Source organism: Pongo pygmaeus, chromosome 11, assembly GCF_028885625.2.
Source record: "Pongo pygmaeus isolate AG05252 chromosome 11, NHGRI_mPonPyg2-v2.0_pri, whole genome shotgun sequence".
Taxonomy (NCBI): Eukaryota; Metazoa; Chordata; class Mammalia; order Primates; family Hominidae; genus Pongo; species Pongo pygmaeus.
In genome coordinates, this window is record NC_072384.2 from 25,249,491 (window position 1) to 25,276,494 (window position 27,004).

The window sequence follows — 27,004 nt, forward strand, 5'->3', positions numbered from 1 at the left end:
AGATGTTTTAGAGAGAAAACATTAACAAGGCCACCTTTTACAGAGTACGCCTGTATACTGTCTTTTTTTTTCTTTTCTTTTTTTTGAGACAGAGTCCCGCTCTGTTGTCCAGGCTGGAGTACAGTGGTGCGATATCGGTTCACTGCAACCTCCACCTCCTAGTTCAAGAGATTCTTGTGCCTTAGCCTCCCAAGCAACAGGAAATACAGGTGCGTGCCACCACAACCAACTATTTTTTTGTATTTTAGTAGAGATGGGGTTTCGCCATGCGGGCCAGGCTGGTCTTGAACTCCAGGCCTAAAGCAATCCACCCACCTCAGCCTCCCACAGCGCTGGGATTACAGGCGTGAGCCACCGCGCCTGGCCTGTATACCATCTTTACTTTCTTTCTCCTATCAGACAGGTTGTAATGTGCCTATGCTGTAACAAAGTCTGAGGAAGGCATATCTCACCCAATAGCATGAAAATCTAATTATCATACTTATGAACCACAAAAGGATCCCTGTATACTGTCTTTAATCAACTGTCAGTTAGCTATTATTGCTGTTATCACTTATTGGTAAATACATTTTTAACTGGTACACTACTTCAGAAAATGAGAGTGAGGATTCAGTGATATGAAAATGACTGCATAGTAAGTTCTCAATAAAGGCTGGATATTATAACTATTATTAATAACACTAGTATTATGATGGGATATTATTATAAGTCAAATTAGAAAAGTTGACTTCTACAGTGCCATCTATGATTACTTAAAGTAAAATATTTGTCCTCTAGCTTCCAGATAACAATATTACATTTTAATCACCTAAATTTTAAAACATGTAAAATAATTTCCATTAGCAGCATTAGTCATAATATCCCCAACCTGGAAATGGCAAAGCTGTCCATTAGCAGCAGAATGAATTAATAATTTGTGGCATAGTCATTCAGAGGACTACCATACATAAATGGAACGAACTAATGTTATATGCAACAACATGGATGAATCTCACAAAAAATATTAAGGGGAAGAAGGCAGACAGTAAAGACAACAACTGTATAATTTCAATTTTTAAAGTTCAAATATAAGCAAACTAATCCATGGTCATACAAATGAGAGTAATGTTTACCTTCCAGGAGGCTTAATGACTGGAAGTGGGCATCAGCTCCAACAGCAACATTTCAAGCATCTGGGGTGCTGGTAAAGTTCTACATATTAGAAGGCAGTACATATACTACATATCTTGGAGGTGCTGATATGGATATGTTCACTTCATCAAGTTGTGTACTTAAAATATGCACATTTTTGGTACTATGTTTTATTTCAATAAAAATTCTCTTGAAAAAAATCCCTCTATATTTTATGAACATAAACGATAAACCATAGTTTATAATCACGTAGTAGATCAATACAACAGAGCTGATTCAAAGACTTTCTTTATTTTTCAAGAGGCAGTGGTGTCCTGCTCTGTTGCCCATGCTGGAGTACAGTGGCACAATCAGCTCATTGCAGCCTTGAACTCTTGGGCTCAACCTATCCACCCACCTCAGCCTTCCAAGTAGCTGAGATAACAGGCAGAAGCCACGACTGTACCCAAAGGCCTTTTTTTTTTTTTTTTTTTTTTGGAGACAGAGCCTCCCTATGTCATCCAGGCTGGAGTGCAATGGTGTGATGATAGCTCATTGCAGCCTTGAATTCCTGGGCTCCAGAGATCCTCCCACCTCAGCCTCCTGAGTAGCTGGGACTAGAGGCACACATCATCACACCTGGCCAATTTTTTTTTCCATTTTTTTTTTTTTGTAGAGACAGTGTCTCACTATGTGGCCAAGGCTGGTCTGGAACTCCTGGCATCAAGGGATCCTCCCACCTCAGCCTCTCAACGTGCTGGGATTACAGGATTGAGCCACTGAGGACAGCCCCAAAGACATTTTTATGGTTTCAAATACATTTTACACACATACACAACCATCTTGAAATCTGCACTAATTTGCCAAGACTTCTCAGATTTCTAAGAAATAATGTACATCAAAGGATAAGGTTAGTTTGATTTAATGAAACAGATAAAATCATTTACAAGATGAAATTATTTCCAACACTGTACTTTCCATGACAACTCAATTTGTTATTTTTAATATATAAAGCCATTACCACTCCAACAAAGGGAGGCAATGTGTTATAAGTTCATGAACTTGTAACACTCAGTTCCCCTAAAATAAAATGAACTTATATACAAAAGTAAGTACTATAGATTTAGTAGGGAAAAAGGGATATATGAAATGCTCATTTGCTGCCCTTCATAAATGGACCCTGAGGTTTTCAATGAACATTATGTGTGAGAAATCAGTTTCTAAGTTCGAGAAACAGCAAGAGGAATATCTAGAAGAACTTTAAATTAGAACCACATACACATTGGAAAAACAAGTACATTTTGTTATAATAAGTGAATTCATCACCTCAGCAGGCAGTTATCCACAGTATTAATTGCACTTTCACTTGTACTAATAATAGAAAAGTTCTGTCATGAATGGGTATTTCTTAAAAGGCTTCATTTATATCAATAATTATTAAATCAGTACTCACCAATTCTTTTCTAAGCTGAATAAAAAACTGTTTGCATTTAAAAGAAATTTTTACAATCTTCAACCTGGACAAAAGACAATAAATTATTCAAAGTATTAAATAGTGATAAAAATATTAACAAATTATGAAAAAATGTTTTAAGTGTATATTTAGTAATACCTAAACATTTTATCATATATACATACACATAGTACATAAAGATTTGAAAGTTTGTGGTGCTTCATGGAAAAAATAGTTAGTATTTGTGTTCAACTGAGGAAAATTTTGTATCTACAGAAATACTTAAAAACAGATGTCACAAATTAAAATTTCAGAAACTATCACTAACTCAGTTGTTTACTCTCTAAAACTATAAGAAAGCCTTGGAAAAATGTAAGATTTCATTACTTTATGGAACAACCCTAAAAACACTTTTAATTTTAAAAAGCATTAAATTTTAAAAATTTACCTTTGTACACCACACTTCTTCTTAAACGCAACCCACATAATGCCATAAGCGTTCTCAAAGCCTTATTAGTACAATAAATATGAGCTAAGTCATTTTGTCTCATTCAAACTATATAATAAGTAACACAGTAAACACAGTCTTTGTAAACTTTAAGATATAAGGGTAATAAGGCTAAAGAGATTTGATCTTTCTTACTGAGAAAAATGTCCTTCAGGATCCTGTCTCAATCTTCTAAGTAAATATTTTCATGATAATTCTAAGTCTTAATCTTTATGGCTTATGGCCCTATCTATCCAAGAAGCTCTTAGCATTCTCAAAAAATAAACTTCTCACACTTTAATCACTTGAAGAGGCAAATGCATGAGTCCAAGCATGCATGTTTGGAGTAGGGAAGAAGAGGTATGTTTAGGTTTCTGATTTGAAAACTTTGTATTTTACTTTTGGATACTGAGCTTTCACTCGACAGGGATATAACAACATGGGAAAAATATTCTGTCATAGAGAGAGGGCATTATTTCCAGAAGAAAAAAAAAATTGAGTAACTATTGACTGTATTTATGGAAAAAAAGCCAGGTGCCTCAATTCAAAAAGTCCTATGAAGACATACTGATATTTCAGAAGTTAAACAACAAAAAACACTGTTCATTTCTAAATGATCAAGAGAAAGGAAATCTAGGCCAGTTTCAAATCACCTTAATTTCAAAAATTCCCAGGAAGGTATCAATCAGTGAATAAAAATCTTTTCACTGAATGCTCTGTGTGGCACAATATATATTTTGTATAACTTTTATTTTCTTATAAATGTATTTTGTGTGACTTGTATTTTCCACAAAGTTTTTTCAGAAAAATACCAATGTATAAATTAAAAATCTTTCAAACAGTATCTATTTTATATAGCAGTAATATAGCTATAACCATTTTCTTTTGGCTTCTATATGCCTGGTTTATCTTTTTCAATGTTTCTGTCATTTTGTATAACATTTTAGGTATGTCTCTTGTAAACAGTATAAAGACTGATTTTTTTTTTTAACTGGAACAATCCCTTCCTGTAGTTAATAAATCATTAGACATACTACGCATTTTTCACTTGACATCAGAGGTTTTACAATGACTTTACATTTCAGTTTAAGGTTCGCCTTTGCCATCTTAAAATGTATCCTATTACAGGCATGGTTTTGCTATGTTGCCCAGCCTGGCCTCAAACTCCTAGGCTCAAGTGATCCTCCTGCCTCAGCCTCCTGAGTAGCTGGGACTATAGGTGTGTGCCACTGCATCTGGCTCAGATTGATTTTTAAAAATCCAGTTTGAATAATCCAAAATATATGAAACAATAATAAGTACTTGAAAAAACACTCATTATCATTAGCCAGCAGGGGAATGCAAATAAAAACTACAATGAGATACTACTTTACACTCACTAGAATGGTTATAATAAAAATGCAGATAACAAGTGCTGGTGAGAATCTGGAGAAATTAAACCCACATGCAATGCTGGTGGGAACATAAAATGATGCAGCCATGTTTGAAAACAGTTTAGCAAACCCAGGTATTCCACTCCTAGATATATACACTCAAGAAAAATGAAAACACATGTCCACACAAAAACTTGTACAAATGTTCAGAGCAACATAATTCTTACTAGCTAAAAAGGGGAAAAAATCGGTGAACTGGTTATCAAAACATGGTATAACCATAAAATGGAAAATTATTCAGCAATAAAGGGGAAAGCAAAACTGATACATACTACAATGTGGATGAACCTCAAAAATGAATGAAAAAAATCAATCACAAAAGACCACATAGTACATGATCTCATTCAGTATTAATAGAATATATAGAATAGGCATATCTATAGCGATATATGATAGTGATTAGTGATTGCCTAAGACTTCTGGCAAATAAAAAGCACAGAAAAGAACAGGGAATTACTCCTAATAATTACAAGGTTATCTTTTAGGGGTAATATAAATGATTCAAAATTAGATTATGGTGATGCTGCCCCTGAAACTATACCACAAACCACTAAACTGTATACTTTAATAAGCAAATTTATGGTACGTAGATTATATCAATAGTTATTTAAAAATTCAGTTTGATGTTTTCAATATGAATATTCAACACATTTACAGTTTTGATAATAATTAACATACTTGGATTTATCTCTACCATAATATTTTTTTGCTACTTGTCCAAAGTTTTCTGTTTCTACCGGAATGCCAATTATGTAATCATATAACTATTTTATACTGTTTTACTGATTAACTTTCACATGGTTTTGGAAGGCAGCTAGGCTCACCATTATACCACCAATGCATCTTTTCATTTTCCCTTTTAAGCATTTTATTATGTATAACTGACATGCAAAATGCACATATTTAAAGTACATACTTTGGTAAGTGTGACATACATACGTACTTATCAAACCATCATCACAGTCAAGATAGTGAACATATCTATCACTTCCAAAAGATTCCTTCTGCCACACAGTAATCCTCCTCCAGAACTCCAACACAGCAACCCATCCCACCTACGTAACCACTGACCAACTTTTCGTCCCTACAGATTGAATTTTCTAGAATTTATATAAATGGAAGCATACAGTATGTATTTTTCTTCATCTGTCTTCTGTCACTCCGCTTAATCATTTAGAGATTCATCTGCATTGTGTTTTTCACTAAATCTTTTCTCCACTTTGCTGAGGAGCATTCCATTCTATGGATATACCACAACATGGATGGAAATAGCCATCACTTCATGATGAATATTTAAGTTGTTTCTAGTTTTCGGCTATTACAAATAAAGTCACTTTGAACACATGTGTGCAAGTCTTTGTACGAACATTTGCTTTAATTTCTGGTGGTCAAATACCAGGTAGGAGTGAAACAGCTAGGTCATATGGTAGATATATTTCTAACTTTTTAAGAAACTACAGAATAGTTTTCTAGACTGGTTGGACCACTGTATATATTATAATAATATAGTCATTCTAGTCTCCTTAATGCTTACTACTTGCATGGTACACCTTTTTTATCTCTTTATTTTCAGCCAATCTATATATATATTTTTATCTATAAGGAAAGCCATTATATTTTTTTCTTCCCCATTTGTTTGCCTTTTATTCCTTTTTCCTTTTTCTTTTTTTAAAACACTAGTAAGGACCTGGTGTACAAAGCTGAAGAGAAGTAGTGAGATGAAGCATTTATTTTCCTCATCTTATATAAAAAGCATTGAGACTTTCACCACTTTGTATAATATTAGCAGATTTTTGGTAGATGCCCTTAATCAAAATAGAAAGTGCCTCGTATTTACAGTCAGCTATGTCTTTTTTTTTTTTTTTATCATGAATGGTCAATTTTGTCAAACTCTTTTTCTGCATCTATTGAAATGCTCAAATCGTTTTTCTATGTTATTATAATAGTATGGTTAATTATACTGACTGACTTTCAGATGTTAAAGCAATCTTATATTCTTAAAATAACCCCCATTTGAACATGATGAATTGTCATTTTTATATATTACTGAATAGAATTTGCTAAACTTTTATTAGGTATTTTTGCATCTATGTTCATGAGTAACTGCAGTTTTCTTTCCTTGTAAGGTCTTAGTCTGGTTTTAACATCAAGGTAATAATCACATAAACCACGTTCCTTCTTTATTGTCTAGAAGAGCTTATGTAAAATTGGCCTTACTTCTACTTTAAATGTTCAACAGAATTCACAACAAGGGGCCTGGAGTTCTAATGTTCAAAAGGTTTCTAATTACAATTTAAACTTCTTTAATAGATACAGATCTATTCAAGTTTCTTTTCTTCTCAGGTCATTTTTAAATTTGTGTCTTTCAAGGAATTTGCACATTTAATCTATGTTGTGAAATTTATTAATGGTATTTGTATTAGTCTATTCTCACACTGCTAATAAAAACATGCCCGAGACTGGGTAATTCACTGGGGAAAGAGGTTTAATTGACTCACAGTTCAGCCTGGCTGGGGAGACCTCAGGAAATTTACACTCATAGCAGAAGGCAAAGGGCAAGCAAGGTACTTTATTCACAAGGCAGCAGGAAGGAGAAGTGCAAGCAGGGGAAATGCCAGATGATTATAAAACCCAGCAGGAAGGAGAACTGCAAGCAGGGGAAATGCCAGATGATTATAAAACCATCAGATCTCATGAGACTCACTCATTATCATGAGAACACAATGGGGGAAACTGCCCCCATGATTCAACTACCTCCACCTGGTCCCACCCTTGACACATGGGGATTATGGAGATTAAAGTCAAGGTGAGATTAGTGGAGGAGTGGAGAAGGGGGCAGGACACAGAGCCAAACCATATCAATATTCAAACATTCAAATCTGCTCACAACATTATTTTATTATGTTTTTAATGTATGTAGGGTCTGTAATGATATCCCCTTTCACTCTGGATATTGGTACAGCCAAATTTTAGAGATACTGAGGGCTTAGTTCCAGACTACCACAATAAAGCGAATACTGTGATAAAGTGAGTCACACAATTTTTCGGTTTCTCAGTGGATATAAAAGTTATGGTTACACTATACTGTAGTCTATTAAGAGTTCAATATACTATGATGAAAACAATCTGTATAATAAAAAAATCAGAGTAATATATAAAAAATTCTAATGATCATCTGAGCCCTCAGGAGTTGTAATCTTTTTGTTGGTGGAGAGTCTTGCCACATTGCCAAATACTATTTGATAGCATTTACCTACACTAGAACTTCTTTCAAAACAGTCAATCCTCTTGACCCAGCTGCTGCTTTATCATGAAATAGTCTATATTCTTTGTTGTCATTTAAACAATGCTCACAGCATCTTCACCAATAGTAGATTCCATCTCAAAAAATCACTTTCTTTGCTCATCCATAAGAAGCAAATCCTCATCTATTCAAGTTTTATCATGAGATTGCAGCAATTCATCCCCTACCCCATCTTCAAACTCCACTTCTAATAATAGTTCTCTTGCTATTTCCCCCCCACCTGTAGTTACTTCCTCCACCGAAGTCTTAACCCCCTCAAAGTCATCTATGAGGGTTGGAATCAATTTCTTCAAAATTCCGGTTAACATTGCTACTTTGACCTTCTACCATGAATCATGAATGTTCTCAATGGCATCTAGAATGGTAAATCCTTTCCAAAAGGTTTTCAACTTACTTTTCCCAGATCCATCAGAGAAATCATCCTCAATGGCCACTACAGCCTTACAAAATATGTTTCTTAAAAAAGATTTGAAAGTCAAAATTACTCCTTGATCTATCAGCTACAGAATTCATATTGTGACAGCAAGCATGAACTTCCTTGCCACCTCTAACAGAGCTCATGGGTGGCAAGGTGCATTCATTGTCAATGGGCAGTAATATTCAGAAAGGAATCTTTTTCTAAGCAGTAGGACTTAACAATGGACTTAAAATATTCAGTAAGCTATGCTGTAAACAGATGTGTGGTCATCCAGGCTTTGACGTTCCATTTCTAGAACACAACTAAGGTAGATTTAGGACCCAGCATTTACAGAATGGTAAATGAGCATTGGCTTCAACTTTATTCCGTAACAAGAGAGTCAGTCAGTCCTTTGAAACATTGAAGCCAGGTATTAACTTCATCTATGATGGTATTAACTTCATCTATGATAGTCCTAGATGGCATCTTCTTCCAATAGAAGGCTGTTTCATCTACATTGAAAACCTGTTGTTTAGTGTAGCCATTCATCACTTAGCTAGACAGCTAGATATTCTGTATAACTTGCTGCTTCACTTTGAACTTTTATGGATGGAGACGGCTTCTTTTCTTAAGCCTCATGAACCAATCTGCACTAGCTTCAAACTTTTCTTCTGCAGCTTTCTCACCTCTCTTCTCAGTCTTCACATAATTAAAGTTAGGGCCTTGTTCCGGATTAAGCTTAAGGGAATGCTGTGGCTGGTTTCATGTATCCACACCACTAAGATACTCTCCATATCAACAATAAGGCTGTTTCACTTTTGTATCATTTGGGTGTTCAATGGAGTAGTACTTTCAATTCCTTCAAAAATTTATCCTTTGCATTCACAATTTGGCTAATTGGTGCAAGAGGCCTAGCTGTTGGTCTATCTTGACTTTTGACATGCCTTCCTCACTAAACTTAATCATTTCTAATTTTTGATTGAAAGTGACAGAAGTGCATCTCTTCCTTGCACTTGATCACTTATAGACCACTGAAGGGTTATTAATTGGTCTAATTTCTATACTGTTGTGTCTCAGTGAACAGGGAGTTCCGAGGAGAGGAAGAGAGACAGAAACGGCCAGTCAGTGGGGCAGAAAGAACAAATATTAATACAATATCTATCACTTAAGTTTGCTGTCTTATATGGGTGTGGTTTGTGGCATGCCAAAACAATTATAATACTAAGATCAAAGATCACTGATACCATAACATACATAATAAAAAACTTTGAATTATTGTGAGAACTACCAAAATATGACACAAAGACACAATGTGAGCACATGCTGGCGGAAAAATGGCAACAACAGAGTTGCTTGATGCAGGGTTGCCACAAACCTTCAATTTGACCATTTGCATGTCTTTTTTCTGAGAAATGTCTATTTTAAAAAATGAATTATTAGGCTGGCTTTTGCTGTTCAGTTCCTTGTTATTCTGGATACCAGGCCCTTGTTGGATATACGATTTGAAAATATTTTCTCCAATTCTATAGGTTGTCTCTATACTCTGTCGACTGTTTCCTTTGCTATGTAAAAGCGTTTTAGTCTGATAGTCCCATTTGACTATTTTTCTTTTTGTTGCCTGTACTTTTAAAGACCTACCCATAAAATCTTTGCCTAGATCAGTATTCTGAAGCATTTCCTCTATGTTCATTTAGCAGTTTTATAGTTTCAGGTCTTACGTGTAACTCTCTAATCCATTTGGAGCTGATTTTTTATATACTGAGATAAGGGTCTGGTTCCATTCTTCTGCAATAGATATCCAGTTTTCTCAGTACCATTTACGGAAAAGGGTGTCTGTTCCCTACTGTATGTGCTAGGTGCCTTTCTCAAAATTCAGTTGGCTGTAAATACGTGGATTTATTTCTGTGTTCTCTATTCTGTTCTGTTGGGTCTATGTGTCTATTTTAATACCAGTACAATGCGGTTGTGAATACTGTAGCTTCACAGGATAATTTGATGTCTTCCATCTTTGTTCTCTTGACTCAGTATTGTTTTGGCTATTCAGGATCTTTTAGGGTTCCAAACGATTTTTTTTTTCTTAATAGAGAAAGGGTCTCATTCTGCCATCCAGGCTGAAGTGCAGTGGTATGATCATAGCTCACTGTAACCTTAAAGTGCTGGGCTCAAGTGATCCTCCCACCTCAGCTTCCGGAGTAGCTAGGACTACAAATACATGCCATTATGCCCAGTTAATTTTTAAAAATATTTTTTATAGAGACGAGGTCTTGCTATGTTGTGTAGGCTGGTATTAAATGCCTGGCCTCAAGCAATCCTCCTGCCTTGGCCTCCAAAAGCGCTAGGATTACAGGTGTGAGCCACTTGGCTCCCCACCCATATGAATTTTGGAATTGCTTTTTCTATGCCTGTGAAGAATGTCATTGATATTTTGACAGATGTTGCATTGAATCTGTAGAATGCTTTGGGTAGTGTGGTCATTTTCACAATATTAATTTTTCTAATTCATGAGTATGAGATGTTTTTTACTTTTTTTCTGTTCTCTTCAATTTTTTTCCCATCAGTGTTTTGTAGTTTTTGTTGTAGAGATCTTTCACCTCCTTGGTTTATTCCTAAGTGTAACATTTGGTAGGTACTGTAAATGAGATTGTGTTCTTGATTTCTTTTCCAGCTATTATTGGTGTATAGAAACGTAACAGATTTTCGTACATTAATTTTGTTCTCTGCAACTTAACAGAATTCACTTAATAGTTCTAACAGACTTTCAGTGGAGTCTTTAGACTTTTCTTTATGATCAGGTTTTCTGCAAAGAGGAACAATTTGACGTCCTGTTTTCTTATATGGATGGCCTTTATTTCATTCTCTTTCCTGACTGCTCTGGCTAGGACTTCTAGTACTATGTTGAATAAGAGTGGCCAGCGTGGGCATCCTTGTCTTCTTTTAGTTCTTAGAAGAAAAGTTTTCAGCTTTGACCTGTTCTGATTGATGTTAGCTGTGGAATTGTCATTTATGGCCTGGATTGTGTCAAGATGTTTCTCCTATACCTAATTTGTTGAGAGTTTTTATCATGAAGGGGTGTTGAATTTTATCAAATGCTTTTTATGTGTCTACTGAGATGACTGCATGGTTTTTGGTTTTCAATCTGTTGATATAATGAAGCATTTCACTTACTGATATTTGTATGTTAAACTATCCTTGCATCCTGGAAATAAACTCCACTTGATCACGTGTAGATACGTGAAAAATGTTTCTTTTTCACGTATTATTGAATTTGCTTTGCTAGTATTCTGTTGAGGAATTTTGCATCTATATTCATTAGGAATACTGGCCGGTAGTTTTTTTCTGTCTTTTCTTTTTTTTTCAGACAGGTCTCACACTGTCGCCCAGGATGAACTCCTGAGCACAAGTGATCCTCCTGCCTCAGTCTCCCGAGTACCCAGGACTACAGGCATGTGCCACCACACCTGGATAATTTTTTCTTGTTGTTAGTTGATTTTTATCACTTCAAAAAATACAAATTTCAATTTGTTGATCCTTTGTATTATTTTTACAGTCTCTACTTGATTTAGTTCTGCTCTGATCTTTACTGCTTTTTCTTTGACTAAATTTGGGGCTTGGTTTGTTCTGGCTTTTCTAGTTCCTTGAGATGCATCATTAAACTGTTTATTTGAGCTCTTTCTACTTTTCTGATGTAAGCATTTATTGCTATAAACAGCCCTCTTCTCATAGGTTCTAGTATGTTATGTTGCTGTTTTTATTTGAATAAATTTTTTTATTTCTGTCTTAATTTCTTCATTGACCCAATAGTCTTTCAGGAGAATGTTGTTTAATTTCCATGTATTTGTACAGTTTCCAAAGTTCCTTGTTATTGATTTCTAGTTTTATTCCATTGTGGTCTGAGAAAATACTGGATATAATTACTATTTAAAAATTTTTTTGAGACTTGTTTTGTAGCCTAACATATGGTCTTTTCTGAAGAGTGTTTCACGTGCTGAGGTGAAGAATGCATATTCTGCAGCTGTTGGATAAAATGTTGCTTAAATGTTTATTAGGTTCCTTTGGTTTACAGTGCAGATTAAGTCCAATGTTTGTTTTCTGTCTAGATGATCTGTCCAGTGGTGAATCTGGTGTGCTGAAGTCCCCAACTACCATTGTATTGGAGTCTGTTTCTCTATCTTTAACAATATTTACTTCATATATCTGGGTGCTTCAGTGTTAGGTACATATTTACAATTGTTATACCCTTTTGCTGAATTGATCCCTTTCTCATTTGATATTGACCTTGTCTCCTTTTATGGCTTTTTACAAAGTATATTTTGTCTAAAATAACTGCTTCTGTACGCTTTTGGTTTCCATTTACATGGGATTTTTCCTTCCCTTTACATTTAGTCTATTGTGCTTTTTACAGGTGAAGTTGAGTTTCTTGTAGGTAGCATAGAATTCGGTCTTGTTTTTTTACATTCATTCAGCCAGTGCCTAAGTTTTAACAGGAATTTAAACCATATACATTCAATGTTGTTAAGTGTTAAGTAAAGATCTATTCTTGTTATTTTGCTAATTGTTTTCTGATTGTTTTGTACATCCTTTATTCCTTTCATCCTCTTATTGTTTCCCTTGATTATTTGGTGTTTTTTTTTTTTTTTTTTTTTGTAGTAATAACCTTTGACTCCTTTATTTTTCTCATCTACTCTAGATATATCTTATCTGCTCTGTCAGGGAATTTTATACTTTTGTGTGTTTTCATGATAGTTCATAGTATCCTTTCACTTCCAGATGTAGGACTCCCTTAAGCATTTCTTGTGAGATCCATCTAGTGGTGATGAATTCTCTCAGTTTTTTCCTATCTCAGAAAGACTTTATTTCTACTTCATTTCTGAAGGGTAGATTTGCTTGGGTGATGTATCCTCAGTCAGCATTTTTACTGGTTTATCTGCACTTTGAATATACCACCATATTCGCTCCTGGCCTGTAAGGTTTTTGATTAGGAATCTGCCATTGGTCTGATGGGGATTCCCTTATGTGTGACTTGATCCTTTCCTCTTGCTCTTTTTAGACTTCTGTCTTTGATTTTCAACAATTTGACTACGAAGAGCCTTGGAGGAGACCTTTTCGGGTTGAATGTCTGTGGGGTTCTTCGAGCTTCTGGTATCTTAATGTCTCTACTTCTTGCAAGAGGTGGGAAGCTTTCAGCTAGTATTTTCTTAAATAGGTTTTTTTTTTTTTTTTAATGCCTTTGCCCAACTCTTCTGAAATTTTCAAAATTCAAATATTTGGCTGCTTTACAGTGTTCCATTTGTCATTCAGGCTTTTTTAGCCTTTTAAAAAAATTACTAGGTTATTTCCAAAGACCTGTCTTCAAGTTCAGAAATTATTGTTACTGCTTAATCTAGTCTATTGTTGATGCTTTCTATTGTATTTTTTATTTCATTCACTGAACTCAGTTCCAAAATTTGTTGGCTTTTTTTTAAAAAAATATCTTTCAGTTGAATTTCTCATTCAGATTATGAATGGTTTTCTTGATATCTCTGTATTGTCAAGCTGTCTTATATCTCATTGCATTTCTTTAATATCATTATTTTATTTTTCAGGCATTTCATTATTTCTTCTGTCCTTATACTTTGATATCTGCACATCTAGTGTAACAGGTGCTTCTTCCAATTTTATGAATTGGCTGTCATAGGAACAAACTTTTTCTTGTGATGTACCTATAGTGTTGGCTGGATAGGGTGCTTTGGCTTTGGTTCTGGATGGGTGCAGTAGCACAGTCTTCACATTATTTGGCTCTAATCAGTGTCAGAGGTGTCTGTGAGTTCCTCAGTGGCTTAGGGTGTAGAGGTTGTGGTGAAGCTGTATTGGGTGTGGAAATGCCAGGTAGGCTGGTTCATGGGCACCAGCTATGGTGATGGCAGGCTGGGCATGCCAGTCCTTGGGTCTCCAGGTGGTATGCATGGTGTCAGTAGTATCAGTGGGCTATCCCTCGGGGTCCTGAGCTATGCATGTGGGGGACAATAGTGGTAGAGGCAGGGTGGAGGCAGGGTGGATGAGCCAGTCCCTGGGCCCCTGGGAAGTGCCCACAGGTGTCAGTGGCAGGCAAGGTGGGTCCATTATTGAGCCCCTGAAAGGTGTGTGTGTGTGTGTGTCAGCAGGTGTGTGTGTGTGTGTCAGCAGCTGCAGGTATGGCCAGCCAATGCCTAGACCCCAACAGTGCCTGGAGGTGGTGGCTGAGGGCGAGGCACATCTATCGTCAGGCCCTTGGATGTCATGTGAGGGCCCTCACAGTTCTAAGTGGGGTAGGTCAGTCTCTAGGTTCGTGAATAACATATACAGGTGCCAGCAGCTGGGATGGTCCTCTGTTCAGGCCCTTGATGTTATTACTGGTGACGGTGGACAGGGCATGTAAATGTCCCTAGAAGGTGTGCTCAGATAGGCCAGTCCTTAGCCCCCCGAAGGCACGTGCAGCTGTACAGTGGTCTTGCTGCTGGAGGATGTGAGTTGCTGTCAATGGTAATGTCCCTGTGCAGGCAACTCTGAGGCTGTGGTGAGCACATGCTTCATCTCCCTTTATGACGGGTACAGCCTCCTTGGCACACTGCACTGCCCATTCCCCAGGGTGAAGGACACTGAACGAGATACAGTCTCGAGGACCTAGCTGCATCCTGGGTGCAGTTAGTCTTGCAACTTTGCAGCCCTCTGTGTGGACATGGAGGGTTGTCAGTGGGGAAATGCAGGAGCTACTGGGCCTCACTGCAGGATGTATTCTGACGGGGGCTGAGCTCTCAAAATGGCATTGTGTTGCAACTGCCTGGGTCTTAGGGGGTGTGCAGAGGGAGTGCAAACTCCCTCTCTGAAACAATGCCATGGTGTGGACTTCAGGCAGCTCCCTATGCTAGTCTCACAGCCCATGAGGGCCAAGGGGCTCTCTCATATAAGTAGGACTGCAGTAATCTTTGATGCAAATGTGAACTATTGAGGATCTCTTGCTTACCTTTTCCTTGCAATGGGCAATTCCTCCTGGCTCTCAGGTGATCCTGGCTAGGCTGGCTACTTTGCTTCCCTCTCCTGCTGTGTCTCAGAGGTTCCCTGTCACTTCCTTGTTGAATTCTTCTGTTCTCTTTTAAATGTCCTATTCATTGTGTGTTTATCTACTTGCTGATTTGGTCCTTCTTTGTGAAAGACACAAGTGCTTCCGTGACTCTAGTCAGCCATCTTGAAGTCCCCTCTCTGCTTTCTTTTCTTTCTGTAGATCCAGATTCCTGTCTTGTATTATTTTCCTTTTCTGTGAAGAACTTCAACATTTCTCACAAGGCAGGTCTACTGGTAACAAATTCCATCAATTTTTGTTTGTGTGTGTGAAAGTCTTTATTTCTCTTTCACTTCTGAAGGATAACTTTGCTACAGACTTCTAGGTTGGTGGGTTTTTTCTTTCAACACTTTAACCAAAATGTTTCACTCCAGTTTCTTCTCGCTTACATGGTTTCTGAAGAGAAACACAACATATTTTTTACCTTGTTCCTCTGGGTTAAATGTGCTTTTTATGCTTTGGTTTTTAAAAGATTTTCTGATTATCTGCAGCATGACTATGATATGTGTAAGTGTGGATTTTTGGGTTATTTAACCTGCTAGGTGTTCTCTGAACTTTCTGCATCTGTGATTCGGTGGCTGTCATGAATTTTGGAAAACTATCAGCCACTATTTTTTCAGATATTTATTTCTTCTGTTCTTCTCTCTCTTTATTCCCATCACGTCTTAAATACTGTTCTTTCATTCTTTTTTCCCATCACTTTTCAGTTTTTGAAGTTTCTATTGACATATCTTCAAGCTCACTCATTTTTTTCTCGTGTATAATCTACTGATAAGACCAAAGGCATTCTTCATTTCTGTTACAATGCATTTTATTTCTAGCATTCCTGTTTAATTCTTTCTCATAAGGTTTCTGTCTCTGTGCTTACATTTCCATCTGTTCTTGTACGTTACGGACTTTTTCCATATGCTTTTCCCTTAGTATATTAATTACAGTTATTTTAAATTTCTGGTATAATACTTCCAAAATTTCTTCTATATCTGGGTCTGGTTCTCATCCTTGCTTTGTTTCTTCAAATTGCGTTTACTGCCTTTCGACACGTCTTGTAATTTTTTGCTAAATGCTGGATATGATATACTGGGTAAAAGAAAGAAAGAAATATGCCTTTGGTGTGAAGTTTTATGTAGACCTGGCAAGGCATAAGGCTATGTTTAATGTTTGTGTACAAACTGTAGGTGTCAGAGGTTATAATTTTCTCTATCTTTGTTTTTCACATCCCTGCTGTCTTCGGGTTTCCCTAAGGGACTCCTAAACAATCTGAGCCTTACAGTTATTTTAGTTGTGATTCCCTGTTATTATTTATGAGCCATGCTGATGTGGCAGTAAGGTGTGGGATAGGGAGGAATCATTCCTTCATCCTGTAATTAGGTCTTAGTGGTTTAGTGGTCTGTGCCTCTTGGCTGCGATCTTTGGTGCTTCTCAGGTCAACCCCTCCTTAGGTGAGATAAGAAAGCAGGAGGGGTCTAAATTGGGTATTTCCATTCTCCCACTTTGGTTAAACTCTGATAAAACCCATACTGGTTAGATGCTGGTAAAACAGTTTGCCCTGGGGGCAAATCTCTGCTAAAAAGACTGGAAAGCTCTGATCATCTTTCAAAAATTCCATAAAAGAAAAATTCATAAGTAATAATTTTTAATAAGTAATTTTCAAATAAACTATTCTGGTGTCTTCTGGTAGGTGCTAACTAAGTGGGATAAAGTATAAAGTTTATCTCACAAGTAAAATGACAACATTAAAATAGTTCAACAGCCACTGTCTTTAATATAAATTATTATATTTAGTAATACAGTGGTAAACATAAAAGTATCAATAGATGTTCTTACCATGGAAAGGTATTCATTCGTACCCTGTTCTTATAAATCAGAATTCCTCCTGACATCACTCCAATCATAATTTCATTGTTACTCTGATCCTTCAAAAAAAATGAATAAAAACATGATAAATCTAAATTAATGGGCTTTGTTAGAGATATATTTTTAAAATAGGATTCTTTTTTGAAAACTAAACATGGCATTTTTAAAGGTTGCAAAGAACTGAATACTAATTAGAAACCCAAAGGGTAATTATTACCAAATAAAAATAAAGAACAAATTTTAAACCAAACTGAAATGTCTTATTAAAATTCTTTAATCTAAAGCAAAATGGATCTCAGGATTTCCCGCAATTTATGACTAGAACTGACTCTTTGGAATAGGAACCAAGGATTCAGAAATCAGAGACCTTTTCCTTAGTATTCATTTTACCATTCCTAAAACTATTACAATCCATTTACTAAGTAACTGTGATGCTAACATCACAAACATGAATAAAACATGGAGGAATTCAGAGTTTGGTGAAAAGGAACCCAATAAAGCGATATTTACAACATAATGAGACGTCCTATAACTAATGTAATACATTAGAAACATCATGAGAGTATACAATAGAGAACAATTCTTAGAGAGTTTAGAAGACCCCAGAGAAGAACATTTGAATTGTGCCTTGAAGAATGAGTGAGAGTTTTCAAACTAAATGACCCAATTTGAATAGCTAACCTACACTAATGAGAATGGGTAGAATAAAAATACATTTCTTAGATGCTAATTTATCTTGAAACCATTTTGCTTCTTTATTTAAAAGATTCTACAAGTAACCTAATACAGAAGGCACGCTTTTACCACCTACCATTCATTTAATCAGAAGATAGAACTTACTAATAAAATATAAACTAGATTTTATCATTGTCTTCCTAGAACAAATACTTTATAGTATCAATAACTTCTAATGAAATAAAATCTTATTAATCTGTTAGGTAAGATAATACATAAATGGTCAAATGCAACAGTGTATATTAATTTGCATGGCTGCCTTTGACTAGCAATAATCAACATTATTTTAGTACACTATTATCAGAGTATTAAAAAGCATGTTTTAAAGGACATCAATTAGAAGTCTGGATCAAGATGTGAAGATTGAGCCTAAATGATGCAAGGGTAAATATATACTCCTATTAGCCTATCTGCTCCCAACCTCATAAAACATTAGAGAAGATATACATTAGGGAAGATATACATAAAGCAAAAGAATCTGTAATACTTAAAAACAATCTATAACAAATGAACATATGTTATCAATGGACCAGACATCTTGAGGAATCCTTAAAGATATAAAGTGGTAAGACTAGATTTACTAAGAGGAAAAAAAAAATTCATAAAACCACAGCCCAAACTATGTAGGAAAGAGACTGCTCTATGTGGAGGTAAAAAACAGAAATGAAATTTTCAGGTACAAGTTCAGTTACCATAGATAAAAGAATTAAGAGAGGCCTGCAAATTACTGTCAGGATAATCAGGTAGGGAGCAGCTGTGGTAATTAACTCCAAACAGTCCCATAATCCCACTCCAGCTGGATTCAACTATAGGAAATGAAAGTGTGAAGCCCGTCTAAAACAGCAATTGTGGACAGTAGGTCCAAAAATTTAGAATTAAGGGTAATCCTCAGAAGGAATGAATGGAGAACCCCAAACCGAAAGAGGCAAACTATAGGCACATTGTAGCTGGCTTTGTATTCCTTCCCACCTTAACCATCACGTAAGGCAGGCTACAGTAAAGAGAAATAGCATTCGCAACCAAGTGAACCAGAAATCACAAATACAAAAGGGAGTACATAACCAAAAATCACCAAGTATTTGTGGAAAGCTAATACCATTAGAGAGATATACCAAACTCAATAAACAGAGAAGCCAATCAAGATACAATGTTAGTAGAAAAACAAGTTTAAAAAATAACATATTCAGAAATACGTAGGAACTCAAGTTTTAAATTATAAATATCTAGACTGAAGGGGCAGTTCCCAAGGCATTCCTAGAGTTAGGTAAGATAAAACGAGAGAACAAGTATTATAGCCTTCAGGGACACAAATGTTATTAATTCCAATGTCTAGAAAAAATACACTTTGACCACCTTAATTTAAAATACCTTATTTTGCTTTTCTTCATATCACTTATTAATACTGTATTATAAATCTAATAAACAAATTATTCACTAGAACCCAAGTAACAAGGAGTAGAGCTATTTATTGGATTCTTAGGCATAGAAAAAAGTACCTCGTAGGCATCGAAAAAAGTACCTTGTGCTCTTTTGCAGCATGAATGGCTCCCCATTAGTGTCTGTATGAAAATGTCTTAGCTGTTTAGCTTGGGATCCAAGGCCTTTATACAACTATTTCCATTTAATCTCTCTTCCCTAACTGGTAAAAATCTTCTACTCTAGCCAGGCCATTTTTATGATACATTTTGTGTGCCCACAATTCCACGTTAAAAGTGTTCTCATATCTCTGATCTTATCTCCCTGCCAAATCAAGCCAAACCAAACCAAAGTCTAGCTTACATCTCAGTAAAATTTTATTAGCCCACATCTACATGTTTCTCTCATATTTATCTGTTTCTTAAACCACTTATCTGAAAGACCTAATTATTGTAGAGATAAGGGCTGAGATTGTGGGCAACAGTGTCTTTCAAACTACATGTGGAAAAGGACCAGTTAGGTTTTGTTGTTTTTGTTGTTTAAGTTTCCAATCTGTCAGCTACTGATGCTTTTGCAAAACACACTAACATGCTTTATGTAAGACTGCTATAAAAGTAGCTAAATCTTACACTTAATTTCTGCATGTGTCTCTTCATGGACCAACTACAGTTTACAGACTGGCAACAGTCTGTGGATCGTACTTGGAACATCAATGAACAATTACATCATTTCACACTCCTTCAAAGAGCCTACTTATCAAATACGTTATTTGATTTCCGATGGTAATTTTATGCTTACACTTAGCCAGTCATATTACTAGAAAATGTTTAATATAAAATCAGATTATAAAGATTTGTGATGAGCTTTAACTATGTAGTTATCTTTGGAACTATGATTAAATGATAATTAAAGGGGAGAATTTATAATATGCAGTGGCTATATGGTTTGAAAATGTAAATTCATAAAGTTAAAAATTTTCATTGTTCTAGTAATAACTGATATGGTAATTATAAGTACTATCTTTAATTACAGGATAGCATGAAGCAAGTAAATAATTATAGGATATGTGAATTGTAGAATTCTTTGAGCCCTAAGAACCAAAATATTCTGTGTATCTCAATATAGATATAGAAACTAGTAAATTCCCAACTCTGTTCACTTAAAAAGCCTAGAAACAATGACCAACCCAGTAGGAATAAGCATCCTTAGCACTCACACTGAGATTTTTGAAATATCATTTTCCATTAAAAGGGCTTCTTGGAGAAATGGATAATTTCATGTCTGTGGCAAAACATCTTAAAAATACTAGATAGCATAAAAGCTATCAAAGACTAGACCAAGATCATGTCAAAAGGACTTAGGAGGCTGGGTGTGGTGGCTCATGCCTGTAATCCCAGCACTTTGGGAGGCTGAGGCAGGTGGATCACTTGAAGTCAGGAGGTTGAGACCCTGTCTCTATCAAAAACAAACAAACAAACAAAATTAGCTGGGTGTGGTGGTGTGCACCTTCAGTCCAGCTACTTAAGAGGCTGAGGTGGGAGAATCACTTGAACCCAGGAGGCGAAGGTTGCAGTGAGCCGAGACTGCACCACTATACTTCAGCCTGGGTGACAGAGTGAGACCCTGTTTCAAAAAAAAAAAAAAAGTCTTACGAGCCAAAAGAAGACCACTCCCCACTGGTGACCAAAGATGGGCTAATTTGAGCTTTAATAAGGAGAATAATTATACTGTATTAAATCTTACCAGTAATATCTAATCCACCACTTCATATTCATTACCTTGAAAACCAGGTAAATAAAAGGAAAAGAATCAAACATTCTTTTCCATGTGTTTTCTATATGAACTATACCACTGGGTAACTGAATAGTAAAAGAAAGAAAACGACCCCTTATAAAATCATTCCAGCAAATAAATAAAAACAAAAATATATCAGGATATCTCCATTTTGCTGCTTCCAATAAATTAATGGATCTAGGCATCCAGCATAAATGGCTGCTAGCACAGAATAAGAGCAAAACCCAGGCATTATGCACCACCTGAAAAAAGAACATAACAGTCATCAATCTTGAATCTGAACATGCTGCTAGATTAAGCTGCCAATCTGCAGGAAATAGAGAGGACAGCAAATTATGTTGAATTACATTATGAATATGTGATCAAGTAAAATCCAGACTGTTAGAAACTACAGGTAAAATAATCCAGTGCTTTACAGGTAAATTCTAAGCACAAGAGAAGAAGCAACAACCTGTAGATTAAAAAGAGAGATCTCAGTTACTGTGAGTCAAATAAAACACACTAAACAACAGCAAGACCAAGCCACAGTTTCTAGCAAGGCACACGTGGGTAACAAAAATTATTAAAAAAAAAAAAAATACTATGTAGGAAGGAGCCGTTATTGGGAAAAGGTTTCTGGAGTAACTGGCAACATTCTACCACTTGAACTAGGTGGTAGTTACAAGGATGTTTGCCTTACTGTAATTCAGTAAGATATACATACCTGTCTGTGTTTTATTTTACAACAGTATGTTTAAAAAGAGCAGGAAAAAAATGATATTTACACTGAATATTAATAGATGTTCTAACATTTTCTGCACATACCCTAATTGTTCATTTCACTTTCTCTTGTGGTGTATAGACCGCCATCCCCTCCTTTTTTTTTTTTTTTTTTTTTTTGAGACAGAGCCTGGCTCTGTCACCCAGGCTGGAGTGCAGTGGCGCCATCTCGGCTCACTGGAAGCTCCGCCTCCCGGGTTCACGTCATTCTCCTTCCTCAGCCTCCAGAGTAGCTGGGACTACAGGCGCCCGCCACCACGCCCGGCTAATTTTTTGTATTTTCAGTAGAGAGGGGGTTTCACCGTGTTAGCCAGGATGGTCTCAATCTCCTAACCTCGTGATCTGCCCGCCTCGGCCTCCCAAAGTGCTGGGATTACAGGCGTGAACCACTGCACCTGGCCTTTTTTTTTTTGAGATGGAGTCTCGCTCTTGTCACCCAGGCTGGAGTGCAGTGGCGCAATCTCGGCTCACTGCAACCTCCGCTCCCAGGTTCAAGCAATTCTCCTGCCTCAGCCTCCTGAGTAGCTGGGATTACAGGCGCCCACCACCACCACGCCCAGCTAATTTTTGTACTTTTAGTAGAGACGGGGTTTCGCCATGTTGGCCAGGCTGGTCTCAAACTCCTGACCTCAGGTGATCCACCCACCTCGGCCTCCCAACATCCCCTCCTTTCTTTGGAGACTACTACACTATACACAAACTAATTACCTAGGGTACTTAAATGTTCTGACCTCTCTACTATCACATGTTAACAGTACAATAACCCAAACCCACTCAATGTTATGATGTACATAAGAACAACATTAATTTTACGTGGTGGAGACAGCTGTTAATTTTCTTAATTACTTTTAATTATAAAACAATTTCAAAACAATATACAACAATTTCAAATATCAAATAAGAAGTCAAAGACTCCCCTCATCACCTTCCCTGCCTCCTTCCCTAATTCCCAGAGATAACCGCTATTAACACTTTGGTGTATATTTTCCTCTATCTTTATACAACTTTTTCTAACACATCTATAAATATTTTAAAGAATGGAGTTTCAGTAATGGAAGTGAGCAAAGATTATATTCATATTAATATTTGTCCCCCAAAAGATTGGTACAAATTTATATTTCAACAATGTATTAGAGTGTCCACTTTCCCATACTCAGGCAAAAAATAGTTATTTTTAATCCTTTGAAGTTTTGCTAATCTGATAAAATTGATATCACCTTGTTTTCATTATTAGTGACAAGTGCATAATACTGGTCACCTATATTTCTCCTGTGAAATGTTTATTATATCTGTATGCCATATGTTTCTACTTACAAGTTTAAAAAAAATTATTCCTTTGGGGAACTCTTTATAAAACATGAATATTAAAAAATTTTCTGTAACATATGTTGAAATTATTTTCTTTTATCCTGTAGCAGTATGTTCTTTTCCAATATATCAATTGTTTAAAATTTTCATGTCTATTTTTAATGTAGTTAGGCATAAAGGCTTATACATTCATTAATGATGAAAAAAATGTTTGTATGTTTTATATAGGCCTAATGGAGTATGAGAATGCAAACAAGTTATTCAGTGAAAATGAAAACAATTAGTGACCTATTTATGCTTTCATAAAGATGCTTGATATAGAAAGATGGTTGACTAAAAATAAAATAATGCTATGTCACAATGAGTGAAAGCACACATCAGAATTATGGAAAACCATTATGTGATCTGAGTACAGTAGAGTGACATGGATAAAGTCATATGTATAGCTCCAATTTTGAGAAAAGAGTTCCTTTCTCTGTTCCAAGAGATTACATTTGTAAATTGTTTCATTATTTTAATGGATCTGTCAAAAAGTCTTCAAATACATGCAGGTTAAAAATGAGGTTTTGGAAAGAAGCTATAAATTGGCTCTTAATACAGAAATAGGGATTACATGGTCACATTACTTAACTTTTCCGTGTCTCATTTTCCTCATCTGTAAAGTGGAGATAATAATACTCCTGCCTCACAAGGCTATTGTAAGGATTAAATGGGATTAACATACATAAAGCCCTAAGAATGATGGCTGGCACGTAGTAAATGCTATATAGGCGTTTCCTGTTATTATTATCTGTGTCCTGTAGAGCAAAAGCCCTCAAAATTACTGTTCTCAGTTTTTTTTTTTTTTTTCATATTCTCTCATCACTCTTTGGCCATCACTGCACCTCCAAACTGCTCTTGAAAAGTCACCAGTGACCTCCACTTTTCTAATCCAGTTCTCTGTCCTCATTTTATTTGACCTAACAGCATCATCTGACAAAGCTGACTGCTCCTGATTTACTTGGCTTCAGAGACACACATTTGTGTCTTTGATAGAAAGAAAGGCTCTCCTTTCTGAATGGCTGCTCCTTCTTGGTCTCCTTTCCTGGTTCTTCTTCATCTCTTCAAATTCTAAACATTGAAGTGTTCCAACTTTGAGGACCTATTCTCTTCAACATCTACGAAATTTACTCCCTCAGTGCTCTCATCTCATGATTTTAACTACTAACTATACGCTAACAATTCCCAAATGTATTATTTCTAGTCCAGACTTTTCCTCTCAACTCCAGGTCCATAAATTGAATTGCCTACCCCTTTTTCATGAGGATTTACTTCTCTTCAAATTTCACATGTCCCAAGATAAATTCTTGACTTATGCTCCTACTAAATGTGCTTCTCTCAGGTCTTCCCCAGTTTAGTAAAAGTTCAGGCCAAAAGCTTTGGAAAAATTACCAAATCCTTTTTCTCTCACACCCATAGCCAGTACACATGAGTAAAAGCTGTCACTTCCATATTCAAAATATATTCAAAATCTGATTACTGTCCACCACCCCAATACTACAAGAACCATTACCTTTCACCTGGATCACTCCAACAGTCTCTTCCCTTAGTATCTTATAGTATACTCTCAAAACAAAAGTCATTGTTATATTTTAAAAATGTAACTTCACAACATGTCTTTTATTGCCTCAAAACTCTCTAATGGTTTTGATTATAATTAAAAGCCAAAGTCCTTAAAATGTTTTATAAAGATTTGGTGGCTCATGTCTGCAGTCCCAGCACTTTGGGAGGCCAAGGCAGGTAGGATTGCTTGAGTTGAGAAGTTTGAGATCAGCCTGAGCAACATAGCAAGACTCCATCTCCACTTAAAAAAAAAAAAAAAATTCAACCGGCATGGTGACACATGCCTGTGGTCCCAGCTACGTGGAAGGCTGAGGTGGGAGGATCACTTGGGCCCGAGAGACCAAGGCTGCAGTAAGCTGAGATTGCACCAATGCACTCCAGCCTGGAAGACAGAGCAAGACTCTGCCTCAAAAGAGAGAAAGATAGGCAAAAAAAAAAAAAAAAAAAAAGTCTTAGAAGTTCTTGTCTGCTTTGGTCTCATTTCCTAATACTCTCCTCTCCTTGTTCACACTACACAAGCCATACTAAACTCTTAGCTATTATTTGAACTGCTATATACACTATTTCATTGCTCTTTCCTCTGCTTAGAATAATCTCCTCCCAGATGTTTGCATGGCTCTTTCAGATCTGTTTACTTTCTCAGTGAGACCTTCCCTGATCCCTCATTTGTTTGTCTTAATTCCCCTTTCTCAGCTTAACTTTTCTTCATAGCATCTATCAATATCTGACATATGACCTAGTTAATTTTTTAAAAGAACTGAAGTACTATATAGTAAAATGCACATTTCTTAAATGTACAACTCAAAATTTTACACACATACATACACGTACCTATTTACACTCCAACATAACCATCACAAACCAATATATAGAACATTTTGAAAAACCCAGAAAGCTCCCTCATGAGTCTCCCAGTTAATAAACACTCCTCCAGAACTGACTGCTATTCTGACTTCTAGCAATATAGATTGGTATTTTGCTAGTTACTGAACTTCAATGGAGTCAAATAGTACATACTCTGATATACCCATAATTGTTTGTTTATAGTTTTGTTTCTTGTCCCACAGAATGCAAGCTTGGGGGGGGTTCAGTTTTATCTACTTTACTCACTGCTGTATCTACGATATCTATAAATGAGACCATATTACTGCATGCAGCCAGAATCGAAGTCTACGTACCCTACTCAACCCAAACCATAGATAAATCTTCAGGAAAAAGTCCTCTCCTACAAAAGCAAATTCAAATATAAGCAGCAGCAACTATTGCACCAGATGCACAGATACAATGCAAGCACACAGGAAACATGAAATAGCAAGAAAATATGGTATCGCCAAAGGAATATAATAATTCTCCAGCAATAGATCTTAATCAAAAAGAAAATTTCAAAATCCCAGCATGAAATAAAGAATTCAAATTATTGACTTGAAAGCTCAGTGAGACACAAGAGAATTCTGAAAAACAATACAAATAAGTCAGGAAAACTATTCAGGGTATGAATGAGAAATTTACCAAAGAGATATTTTTTTAAAGAACCTAATAAAAATTCTGAAGCTGTTTCATGCCTGTAATCCCACACTTTGGGAGGCCAAGGTGGGTGGATCAACTGAGGTCAGGAGTTTGAGACCAGCCTGTCCAACGTGGTGAAACCCCGTCTCTACTAAAAATACAAAAATTAGCCAGGCATGGTGGCATGCGCCAGTAATCCCAGCTACTGGGGAGGCTGAGGCACGAGAATCACTTGAATCTGGGAGGTGGAGGTTGCAGTGAGCTGAGATCACACCACTGCACTCCAATCTGGGCAACAGAGCAAGACTCCGTCTCAAAAACAAACAAACAAACAAAAAACTGAAACTGTAGAATTCACTGAAAAAAATTCAAAATACATTTGAAAACTCAACAATAGCCTACATCAGTCTGAAGAATGAATCTTGGAACTTGAAGACAAGTCTTTCAGAATAATCCAGTCAAAAAAAAATAAAGAAAAGAGATGAAAAGAGATGAAAAAAGAATGAGCAAAGCCTTCCTGAAATTTGAGGCAAGATAAGGTGACCAAATTTACATGTTATTTGTATCCCCAAGCAGATAATAATGTAAAGAGGTGTTCTCCATGGAACATTATAATCAGACTGTCTAAAGTCAAACTTCAGGAACAAATCCTAAAAATAGCAGAAGTGTCTCATCACCTATAAAGAAAACCCCACCAGTCTAACAGTGAATTTCTCAGCAGAAATTTTATAGGCCAGAAGACAATGGAATGATATATTGAAAGTGCTGAAA

The 27,004-nt window shown here is 36.2% G+C and overlaps 1 protein-coding gene and 1 non-coding gene across 6 annotated transcripts in view; both read right to left on the minus strand.

Annotated features, from left to right (window-relative positions):
* The window catches only part of PTPN4 (protein tyrosine phosphatase non-receptor type 4), a 224,530-nt gene that overhangs the window by 64,953 nt on the left and 132,573 nt on the right, over positions 1–27,004 (minus strand). For all 5 annotated transcript variants that reach the window (XM_054478748.2, XM_054478745.2, XM_063647371.1 and 2 more), the window contains 2 exons: positions 17,084–17,172; positions 2,564–2,627 (listed from right to left, as the gene is read on the minus strand). In XM_054478748.2, coding sequence (XP_054334723.1) covers positions 2,564–2,627; positions 17,084–17,172 — 153 coding nt within the window. The remainder of the gene's footprint in view (positions 1–2,563; positions 2,628–17,083; positions 17,173–27,004) is intronic.
* LOC129032296 (small nucleolar RNA U13) lies at positions 394–500 on the minus strand. Its single transcript, XR_008501306.1, has one exon. It is a non-coding gene; the product is annotated as a small nucleolar RNA U13 (small nucleolar RNA).